Source organism: Biomphalaria glabrata, chromosome 13 (genome assembly GCF_947242115.1).
Source record: "Biomphalaria glabrata chromosome 13, xgBioGlab47.1, whole genome shotgun sequence".
NCBI lineage: Eukaryota > Metazoa > Mollusca > Gastropoda > Planorbidae > Biomphalaria > Biomphalaria glabrata.
In genome coordinates this window covers 17,906,926-17,918,868 of record NC_074723.1, presented here as the reverse complement: position 1 = coordinate 17,918,868, position 11,943 = coordinate 17,906,926, and the positions used below count along the sequence as shown (strand labels likewise).

At 32.6% G+C, this 11,943-nt stretch overlaps 1 protein-coding gene and 1 long non-coding RNA gene across 9 annotated transcripts; both read left to right on the top strand.

Annotated features, from left to right (window-relative positions):
- The first annotated feature begins 1,293 nt into the window (after window positions 1-1,293).
- Window positions 1,294-3,106, top strand: LOC129922506 (uncharacterized). Its single transcript, XR_008774512.1, has 2 exons — window positions 1,294-1,491; window positions 2,951-3,106. It is a non-coding gene; the product is annotated as an uncharacterized LOC129922506 (long non-coding RNA).
- A 1,953-nt stretch (window positions 3,107-5,059) lies between these two features.
- Window positions 5,060-11,566, top strand: LOC106057414 (zinc finger protein 502-like). 8 transcript variants are annotated; one of them, XM_056007634.1, is made up of 3 exons: window positions 5,060-5,451; window positions 5,584-5,689; window positions 7,746-11,566. In XM_056007634.1, exon 3 carries the CDS (start codon window positions 7,861-7,863, stop codon window positions 10,762-10,764), a length of 2,904 nt encoding a protein of 967 aa, XP_055863609.1. In that variant the 5' UTR covers window positions 5,060-5,451; window positions 5,584-5,689; window positions 7,746-7,860; the 3' UTR covers window positions 10,765-11,566. The 8 variants fall into 8 exon arrangements, with proteins under 8 accessions (XP_055863609.1, XP_055863611.1, XP_055863610.1 ...); XM_056007636.1 differs by adding an exon at window positions 6,724-6,914 and having other exon boundaries at window positions 5,060-5,689; XM_056007635.1 differs by adding an exon at window positions 6,724-6,936 and having other exon boundaries at window positions 5,060-5,689.
- The last annotated feature ends 377 nt before the right edge of the window (window positions 11,567-11,943 follow it).

The window sequence follows — 11,943 nt, the reverse complement described above, 5'->3', positions numbered from 1 at the left end:
AAACAACTGTTGCTCTTCGTGGTGTGCCGCGAAATTTTTGTAGTTTTTTTACTGTGCCGCCAGACAAAAAAGTTTGAGAAACACTGCCCGCTAGCCGAATACGCCATCGTCTGGATGTTATGTCATCCTGGATGTCTTGCTAACTTCTGCCCCCCCCCCAAAGTAAGACTTAGTTTTCTTTCGCCACTTTCTCTTCCCTCCCCTCTTCTTGACATTCTTTCATTTTCCATATATGACTCCCCTACCCTCTTGTGAATGGTAATTGGTGTGCGTGTGTGGCGTATTGTCTGAGTGTGACTTATATAACGCACCTGTGGTGTATTGCTCCAGTGGTCAAAAATGGGACGTTTAGTAAGTGAGGTATGTCTTTGATGGTTGTGAGATATGAACAATATGGGTATTTGGCGCTGTAAAAGTGGGCGCTGTTTTCTTGTTGAACTTCCAGACCGCCGAGCAGCAACTTTAGAACAGAATTAGAATACGACTAATTTCGTATTTATCACCAACTACAGGATCCACTTGTCCAGGTGCTACGTTATGTTGTAATTATCTTTGTCTCAACTCTTTTGCCACACAAAATAATCAGCTCTGCAAAGTTTATAGTGCTTTGTTAACAGCGCTTAATAAATTTAATTATTATTTTATAGTTATTTGCAGGAGCTTGCATACCTAGATAAACCAAACTCTATCCTAACCCTAACCTTATCGGTACCTAAACAGTTAATATGAACATTAGGCCTATATCTAGAGGGAAAATGTCGATTTTGCACATTAACGTAACCGGTAGCTAATCAATTAATGAGTAGATTAGCTAGCTTAAATATATAGCTCCTCCTTCGTAGCTGAAGATGAGATTATTTCCCATTTTCTATGACTTTGAAGATGGCTTTAAAGTCCATTTTTTCTTTAAAATAGCCGAACACATAGATGGCATGGGTTGCCTGCTTCTTTTCTCACCTTCCTTTTTTTTAAATCTTAGATCTACGTTCTTTGTTGATTACCAATCTCATTGCGTTATATCATGAAACACGACACTCACGGCCTCGGGCAATAAGAAAGGACCCAGAGCTATAGCGTTTCCCTCACACTCCTTGAGAGAACTCTTAAGGGTGTCTTTGTAACGTTTGTGTTGACCCTCCCACGCAATTGTTGCTGTTTATCTGTAACAACTCAAGGAGTTCAACGTCTGTTATGTGGTCAAGCCAATAAACCAAATGGATTATTCTCTAATGCAACTCTAATGTTTACTTATGCGCCAACTATGTCCAACCCAAACCAAAGACTAGCTAAGTAGGGTAACGTGGGGCAAAAAGCCCTTCGGGGTAAAAGGCCTTTCTTAATTTTTGTGCGAATGGCTTATTGGATGATTCAAATTAAGACTTCCTGAGATAGCTTACTTCCGTTCTTTTAATGCACATTGAGCTTGATGTAGTAGCTTTTCAATTTATCGTCACAGATCACTTTGAATTTTTCTACCCATCTCACTATAAGGTAAGGGCTCATTTTATTTGTCTGTATTTTTATTATGTGTTATTTTATCCTTAATTGTAAATATTCTTTGCAAAGGATTTTCAATTGAAATCCTTATAGATGTAGCTATACTCTAAAAGCGACATGGTGAAAGTTAATATATTGATCGTTTCAACATCACCTATGTTGGGGTAAAATGCCCATTAGAGTTGGGGGCAGGAAGCCTTTATCGAAATCTGGTCATAAAAGATCTAGATGTATAATGTATAAAATCTAGAAATCTCTATAAATTTTAGACTTCATTGTCGCTAGATTTAAGATTATTCTAGATTTATATTTAACTAGATCTATAATATAATTATAATAAAATAATAATTATAATCTACAAAATTCTAGACTGGAATCTAAGAATAAATTATATAAATACAAGTTCAATAGGTCTAAAATGTAAATAAGAAAAATATATCAAAATCTAGATCTATTATAAATAAATCTAATAAAATATATCTAGTCTAGATCTAGTAGATCTATTTCTATATATGTCTATATCATTATATTATTATATAAATCTATAATAATAGATTTTTATTCTGTACGCAATAGTGATTTGGGGTATTCTAGTCAATCCAGATGAGACAGCAATTAGTATGCGTATTTGTGATACTTAGATTAGAAAGTAATAGTAAGATCTAGTAGGGCTGTAGATCTAGTCTATAAATTATACCATATTAGTAAGTTTAACTATAGATTTATATTTTCTGTTTGTAAAATGTTTCAGATGTTCCTTCAGAGTTGAAGATTATTACTTATTAGTCCAAACCTCCCGCAGGACGACAGGGGATGGGAGCGGGCATGGTTTAAACCCTGGACCACTGACAAATCTGAACGACAGTCCAGCGCACAAACCGCACGACCAAAATATCTAGTCTAGATCTAGTGGATCTATTTCTATATGTCTGTATCATTATGTAAATCTATAATAATAGATTTTTATTCTGTACGCGATAGGGATTTGGGGTATTATAGTCAATCCAGATGAGACAGCAATTAGTATGCGTATTTGTGATACTTAGATTAGAAAGTAATAGTAAGATCTAGTAGGGCTGTAGATCTAGTCTATAAATACCATATTAGTAAGTTTAACTATAGATTTATATTTTCTGTTTGTAAAATGTTTCAGATGTTCCTTCAGAGTTGAAGATTATTACTTCCTAGTCCAAACCTCCCGCAGGACGACAGGGGATGGGAGCGGGCAGGGTTTAAACCCTGGACCACTGACAAATCTGAACGACAGTCCAGCGCGCAAACCGCACGACCAAGTAGCCATCCATTTTCTAGATCGTTATTATTTATTCTACTTTTGCCTGCTATGTTTGGAATTATATATATTTATCTTTTGAGATCCATAAGCTTTTAAAGTTTAAAATGTGCACAATTTAATTTTAAAAAAATTTTTTTTTTTAATTTTTTTTCATTTCAGAAAATGTTAAGAAATTACCAGAGAAAAACACAAGGCTCGTATGGTCAACATTCTTGACAGGAGATTTAAAAGCTATCGCTGATGGGATGCCACTTAACAATGTCTCCGAAAAAATTACATTTATAATTATTAAATATTTCACTTATACTTTTTAAATTTGTTTGTCAAAATTTATTATTTATGTTTGTGTATACCAAATATCGCAAGCTAAAATTATTTAAAAACAAATTCATGTGTTTATATAATACTGGTACACTAATACATACAACTAAGAGCTGAAAAACATAAAAATAATTTTTAAAGTTTTTAGTTTTCATTAATTTTGCTTCTGCATTTTAATCAATTTTCTTTTTTATCTTGTTTACAAACTAAAATTGAAAACAAAATTACCAGCCTAAATTTATACACAAAAACAAACATCTACGAAGAAAAGAAAATCCTTATTTGCTTGAACATAATTAATAATCAATTATCATTATTATTCTTGTGTGCAAGGATAAAAAAAAATTATTTGCAAACAAAATTACACATACAAATATATATACACAATAATATATGCACCTAAGAGATTTAAAAAGCAATTAAATTCTTTATTTACCACAATTTTTGCTTTGGGGGTAAGTGGCCCTTGGAAGGGCTTTTTGCCCCAAGTGTGGGGTAAAATGTCCCTTAAAATTTTTTTTTAATTTCATGCAATAATTTTTAGATGCATTGAAATAAATTTATTTTAAAAACTAATTTGTAAATTAGACATGTAACACTAAATGAAAACCAAATTTAAGATAAAATTATATTAATAAGCTAGCTTGTATAGGCCATAGAAGCTTAGGGGGGGCTTTTTGCCCCACGTTACCCTAATGTGCACATTGATGGATTTTAAGCTTTAGCGGTACTGTGTCAGCGTGCACTGTCTCCTCTACCGCCTTAAAATCGTTTTCAAAACTAAAATGTACTAAAATGCTGGTACTGGTAAATCTACCTTAGTTTAGTCACCTGTCTGGAATGAGAAAGTAGGGGGTGGTGGAATTAATATGTCTCATTAATTGTTTTGCCATTAATAAGATACCTGGTAAGCTAAGTATTTTTTAACTCTCAATAATTTCATATAAAACACACGCGCAAGCACGCAAGCACACACACACACACACATATATATATAAAAGAAAAACAACAACACTAGAACAGATTTTTAATATTTTAATAAAATTTGTCACATTCAATAGAACACAAAAACATGAATCCTTAACAAACTCAATCTACACCAACACACACAAAAAATAAAATATAATAGTATATTGAGAAATAATATAGATTCACACTAGTGAAAGGTACATCTATTTCCTATTTAAATAGGTCTACATTCCCTAACGCTATCTTAATATTTTAAATTTTATTTATGTAATAGTTGGCAGCACATTATAACTCATTATATTTATTTTAACCAACAAAATCCATCTGGCAACAATTGGCTGCCTAGGAGCTGTTGCTATCATCATTCAAACATGGCGGCCGTATGTAAATCCGCCAGCGAAAACATGATCATACCTAGTTTAGTCTGTAACTAACTGTATCATTAGATCTATTCTGTCATTTAATGACATAAATCTATAGTCTATAACAATATAACATTTTTCTGGGTAATTATGCAGGATTTCAAGGGGCAGCCATCTTTGTTACTATTTTTGTTATTGTTTATGTTCCAAAGAAATCCCAAGATAGTGTTTTAAAAAATACCAAGAATAATATTACTTCTGTGTTTTCAAAGCAATGCTATTGTTTCTTTTAATTTTGACTTGGTGTCAATACAATACGTTTCTTATTATTCTGTCTTCTTTTTAATTGTTAAATATTGTCTATATCTATTCTGAATTATTCTGATATAGAGAATCTAAATTAAACTAGGCCTACAATAAATATCAGCACAGTTTATTACCAAAAATTTATTGACCTTTATTGCCTTTAACTTTAAGAACCTTGTCATATTAATATAATATATTATATAGTAGGCCTTATTAGTCTAGTTCTGGCAGTTAGATTATGAGTCTAATTAATAGACTTATTAGGACTTGATGATACCGGTATAGCTAGATTTAGATCTAGCATATTGTTTAGCTTCAAAGTAAAAACAAACAAAAACCCAAATCGGAGAGAAAACCCAAGATACAAGATTACAGTCTAAACAATAACAAAGATGGCTGCCCCTTGAACTCCTGCAGAATTACCCATTTCTGACTCTATAATTTATAATTATAAGAATATAATAATTAATATATAGAATAGATCTATTACTATATTATATATAGAGAGAGATCTATATATGTATATATATATAAAATTATATAATAGGCCTATATATAATATTAAATTTAAAATTATATTACAGTCAGAGTCATAGCAGACGTTACTAATTTACTTCAAAAAAGAAGATAATTTATCATAATAATTAGATCTCTAGATTTAGACATCTAAATTAATTGTAGATCACTACTGATCTAGTCAGTGTAAGACTAGTGAATCATATTAATTAAATCTAGTCAACTGGCTAGAGTAGATCTAGAAATCTTGAGTAGACCTAGACTCTATGTCCTACATAAAATGTATTTTACATGACACGTGTCAATTTCTTTCTGTAGTTGAGTAGCTTAAAAAAAAAAAAACTACTAAAAAGACTTTAAGACGGAAACTGTATAACATTTTGCTGTGTTATTCAAACTTTTACTACCATCTAAAGGGGAAAATGTAAGTTTGACACTACCTTAGTCATCTATTTGTCTCGAAGAGCGTTTAATGATCATCTATCGAGGTCCGGGGCGAAGCCCCTTGCACCAAGCATTTTTCAGCATTTCTGAGCTTTAGAAACTCATTTTCCTTAAGTCTATCCTGTACAATTTCCAGTAGAAAGAAGTTTGCAGGTCAAATAAAATTCAATTAAGAAGAGGTGAATGGGTTGTTTCTGAAGTGTGAGAGACATTCGAGGCAGTGTTTCTCAAACATTTATGGTTGGGGCCAACGCCCACTAAACTTTTTTTTTCAGAAATATTGCTATATTTACATCATTTTAGACTGTTTTGTATAACCGAAAACATTCTATCTGGAGATAGAGATGCATCAGGTTCTGTATCCATCCATCCGTCTGTTGAAGCACCTTTAGCTTCTCCCAGCATTTTCCTTCATTCTCAGCATGTGTCATCTTCCCGTAGTAAGTAAGAGCCCATGTCAATGTAAAATTATAACGGAGTGGGACATTTGAATAAAGAAATTTTTTTTTGGAATCTGGGCACACTATTTATACTAGTTTTAAAAAAATTGCTAAAATTAAGTCTTTTAAAGAAGGAGGCAGCATTGACCAATATTATTATACGGGGATGTTCAAGGTACATATAGCGCACATATGTCTTAAGATCATCTTCATGATCAGTAAGAAGCCTTTAGTTTTTGTCACACAAAGATAGTCAACACTAGAGAGAATTTTGACCATTTTGACGATTCAAAAAGAACATCAGTGGAGACGTTTTGAAATGTCTTCTTCAAAAAGTTTTTAATCAATATTTTTGTAGACAAAAACACAAAAACGCTAAACATTTTAAAAGATCCTTATTAGTAGAAGATACAAAGACTTTATCTTACAATATTTTAACTTTTTAAACATTGATAATGTCATTTCATTGGGTTAATATTCAAAATTTGATTGATAACTACAATGAACAGACAACTTTTTAAATTATACCCCTGTAAAATAAATTGAATTAATTCACCCTCTCCCCTTTGGCCAGGGAGTCACGCCCTCATGAGAAAACGTCTGCCCCCTTCCCAAGGGGTGCCCCTCACCACAGCTTGAGGAAAGCTGCAGTAGTTCTTTTGATTTTGTAATGGGCTTGTTGTCCTAAGATCATCATCATCTTTAGAAAAGCGTCCTGTAGCGGGCCTGTTCTGTTTACGAAAAAAAAACATCCAAATTACGGAAGTATGTCAGTCAAGATAAATTGGTTTGTACTGTCGTAAAAACGGAGTTGACTCTAGAATCACGTTGTTGAAGAGGCATTAATATGTTTTCTTTAAAAGAATGATTTGAATCGATCTTGCTGCTAAAGTAGAAAAGTTCTACATTGACGATAAAAGGACGCCAAATAATTAACAATTAAATTTGTCTTAAAATTTAGTAATAAAGTCTCTTTCGCCAAATCAATACTAAAATATAAATAACTACAATGCAAATACAAACAATATTTGTTTTAAAAAAAAACATACAACAACCGCCTTTGAGTCTCCCCTTGTTATCATGTATCTTTTCAAACATTTTTACCAAAGTTAAAAATATATACAATAAGGCCTTAAATAAAATATATAGATCTAAATTAGTACAGTAGATATGCTTAGTCATATTGGGTATGTATCTTGAGATTTTTTTTTTTTTTTAATCTGCTAGTTTTTGCTATCAATTTTTCCATTCAGGCTTTTACTCTCTGTTTTTTGCCAATATTCATTTTTTTTTCCATTCGGGTGTCACCCCTAATGGGTTTCACCCGGTGCGGACCGCAAGCCCGCTAGTGACGCCACTGCATGCACCAGCTCCTGTAGCATGCCCAGTATAAGTAGATATCTATAGTCACTATAGACTAGAGTCTATATAGCATATAAGCATTCCAGGCTTAAATAAGCCTCCCCTGCCGTTTACAAAAGTACAGAATATTAATTTTTTACCAAGCCCAAATGTGAAGAGTATTTGTTATAATACAACCTTTTGAGTTGCTGTAAAATAAAATTTAATAATGCTTTTTTTTTTTTTTTTTTTTAGAACTATGGGTCTAGTGAAACTGAACAGGAAAGCAAGACAAGGTTATATTCTTGAATCATAATTTCATTTATGAATTATAATTGGTCATTTTGACAACAGTTTTACTACCCGTACAATGGAATTCGATCTTCCTTTTCCAAAACTGAGTACTGACTCTTCTGATTCATTTTTGCGTTATAAATTATTGAAGCAAAGATTCTTGTGTCATTTTAAGCAAAAAAATCAAGAAGATTATAGATACCTTGCTAAAGAATCAAGTGAAATATCCTTATTGCTTTTTCTCGGTGGTGAAAAAGTTTATCGTTTAGCAAAAAGCTACCTGTCATTGGTGAATCAGGGTGATGAGAACTTGAAAAACTCAGTCAACAAATTGCTGTTTGATCTAGAAAATCTTTGTTTGCCTTTATTTATCTTACTATATGAAAGATTTAAATTTTTTACATATCATCAGAGTGAAAGAGACAATATTATCAAATTCATCTTACTGTTAAACAGTTTTGCAAGTTATTGCGAACTATGTGACAATGCCAATGAGCAGTTTCTGAGTCAACTTCAGAATGGTGTTTTCAATGATGATCTCCGTAGTCAGTTACATCAGCAGAAACCAAAAAGCTTGAAAGAAATGCTCACTATTTGCCTGAAATTTGATGCATTAAAGCAAAGCAACTTAGATGAGTCAGCAAAGAAAAAAATGAAACTTGAGGATACAGTAAAACTGATTTCAGAGATGTGTAAGTTCAATACACTAGATCTCTGTTCAGAACATAATGAAAATGTCAAATCTACTTTAAAATCTAACATGGAACAGGAAAGAAACAAAGTAAGCAAAAGTGATAATAAAATTCCATTGTCATCACCATCTAACTATAATGAAGTGACAACAGGACAAACTAGAATCAAATTTAATCTTTTCAAGGCTGATAAATCATTGTCTGAAACTAACGTTCAGAAAAAAACAGCTAGAATCTCAAGTGAATCCTTTGTGGTTAAGAAAAGGAAAAGAGACAAAAAGAGTTTAGAAATGATAGTCAATAATGATCATAGTTCTCAAAACTTTGGTATTACCCATTCGTTAGCTACTGAGGCTACATCTCTCACAAGAAATATAACAAAGAAACAAGAAACTAATGATTCCAAGTTTTCTTTTATTTCAGTTGAAGAAGTTTTAACTGATATTGCTGATGACAAATATAACCAGAAAGATGAAAATCTAAAATTAAAATCATCAGAAGAAAAAGGTATTGAAATAAATAACAGTATTTGCATAAAAAAAGATGATATATATATGTGCACTGAGTTGTTAAAACATCAAGAAAAGAAGAAATGTTCTGTGAGTAATATGACATTTCAATCCTCTCCTAATCTTAACATTCACAAACACTCCCATCATGATCAGCAGCAATTCAAGTGTGACATTTGCCAAATTGTCTTTATACATTGGGACTCACATTCCATTCACATGCAAAGCACACATCCAGAGTTACTGACATTAAAATGTGAGCAGTGTGATCTGTGGTTTGATGTTCAAACTTCACTAGACTTTCACAAGAAGACGCATACAAAGAGCATCACTTGTACAGAGTGTGGTCAATTTTTTACAAAAACAAGAGAATACCATCAGCATCGCCAAAAAGAACATCCCAATTTTTGCTTCCCCTGCGATAAGTGTGAACTGACTTTTTTATTTCCTTCCAAATTAAAAATTCATCAAATGAGCAAGCACAATGCTTCTAAGCCTTACATTTGTGAGGTATGTGGTTCATCCTTTGCAGAATATAATATGCTAGTAAGTCATAAAAATTATCATTTTGGAAACAGGAAGTTCCAATGTGTGATGTGTGGTCGACGATTTGTTCTCAGGTCAACAATGAAAAGCCACATGCCTACTCATTTGGAAGAAAAACCTCACATTTGCATAATATGTGGTATGGGTTTTAAGGTTCAAAACTATTTAAAAACCCATATAAAAATACACAGCAACAACAGAATAAAAACACACGTTTGTTCCAAGTGTGGTGCTGCTTATTTTAAAGCATCTCATCTAAAAAATCATGAGCGTAAGCATACAGGAGAAAAACCATACAAATGTGATACATGTGGAGTAGCTTTCTTTCAAATGTCTAACTTAAAAAATCATGCTAAGTATGTGCATGAAGGCTATAGACCTAAAGACAAATTTTCTTGTGAGTACTGTGGTTTGTCGTTTTCATTTTCTAGCAAACTAAAACTTCATCTTATGAAGCATACAGGAGAGAAACCTTACTCTTGCAGCAACTGCAACTCAGCATATCGAGAGAAAAGCCAGCTTGTGTATCACATGAAGTCCCACAATGGCCAGAAAGATTATCAATGTCCGATATGTAATCAACTATTTCTACAGAAGGCCTATCTGGAAGGCCATATGAGAAAACATACTGGTGAGAAGCCATTTGCGTGTTTAATCTGTAGTGTTAGTTTCACTCACAAAAGCTATCTTAGAGATCATGAGAAAGTTCACAACCTTAATCGTGAGAGAAAACACAAGTGTCGAGTGTGTGGGAAAGCCTTTACATGTTCCTCTCATTTGAGGAGCCATGAGAGGCTTCATTCTGGTGATAAGCCTCACAGTTGTCCCATATGTGGGGACCAGTTCACAAAGCGCTTTTCTGTTAAAAAGCACTTAAGAAGGATCCATGGCATTCAGAATATTCTTGACGACATAAAGTTTTCACAGTTATCTCATGATAGGGCATCCCTAACACAACTTCATCATCATGATGATACCACTTCACCCATTATTCCTCAAGACATACACACTCCTCATTCAGATCCTCACCAGAAAATACATTTTACATCATGTACACAAGCCACACCATCTGACCCTGTGCTCAATAGAGTATTTTCTGATGACATTGGCACTGAACTACAACCACAACTTCAGCAGCCTAACACTCTACACCCAGCTGCTATCTCTCAAATGCAACAGCATAACATTGCTCGACCAGGTTTACTTCCGGCCCAGATGAGCGTCCAGTCTTAAACTTATACTTAGATTTCTAGTCAGATGTTTATAATTATAAAATGTCATGTTAGTTTACTTGTGTGTCTAACTAAATTTTTTTTTTTTTTTGCGAAAGTTACAAAGTTGCAAATCAAAAATTGAAAATAACCTACTACCAGTATGTTTAATATTATTGTTATAACTTTTGCTCTTGTTCTCCTGTTTATTTAAAAAGAATGCCGTAAATATAAATGATAATTTAAGCTTTTGTAAAACTTGACACAATTAATCTAATGACATTGTTAATTTTTTATAATTGTCAGAATTTGTTTGTTACCGCACCAAAAACATCTTATTAAAATGTTTATCTCTATATCTAACGATGTTTAATTATGTTTTATTTTCCATTTCACGATACATTCTCAGAGTTATCCTACCTTTTTTATTTAAACCTAGCTAAAGTTTTTAAGCAAATATCTAAAGGATACAATGCACGTAATGAAATAGGGGATGGAATTCTTTCATTATGTTTGTGTTCCAAAGTGTGACTCTTGAATACTTAGGAATTCATAACACTGTAGATTTATTATTGAACAGAATTAAGTTTTCTTAGCAAAGAGCTCACACCTTTTCTATTAACTTTGTTAAAAATCGTTACTAGTATTTAGAATCATTCAAATTCACTTTTAACGAAATGGTAACTTACATTTCTGGTCACTGAAATACAATATTCTTTTTATATTATAATATCACATTTAAAGCAATAATCTGTTTTGATTGTGTTCTAATTACCTTATTAAACTTGTGGTTTAGAAGTTTATTAAAAACTTTTATCTATAAAGTGTCTTCATTCATTTTGTTCATGTATTTTTGGTTGAACTGTTTTTATTCCACTGCATGCTATTGAGTGTTCCTGTTTTATCTGCCATTTCAGTTACTGGTACTTGAACTTACATGGCCTGTTATTATCTGAAGCAGTATCCGATTGTAGGAGTAGAGAGTGTTAAGAAATGTGGTAGTGACCAGGAAAGCATCAAGTGTAAGATTCTGTACAGAGTACAGATAATTATTTTTTTTTTTGGGGTGTGAGGAAGAGCATCAAACTTTTCCCCTTTTTTGTTAGTTGTTATGCAGTCTTTTTTTTTTTCCTTACCAGTACTTTGGGTTTTGGTCTGCTGTATTAACTGAAATGTATTCTTCCTTGGATTGAATGTTTCA

Excerpts from the sequence above, each read along its gene's own strand:
- LOC106057414 (XM_056007634.1), top strand. The coding sequence starts at position 7,861 with ATGGAATTCGATCTTCCTTTTCCAAAACTGAGTACTGACTCTTCTGAT.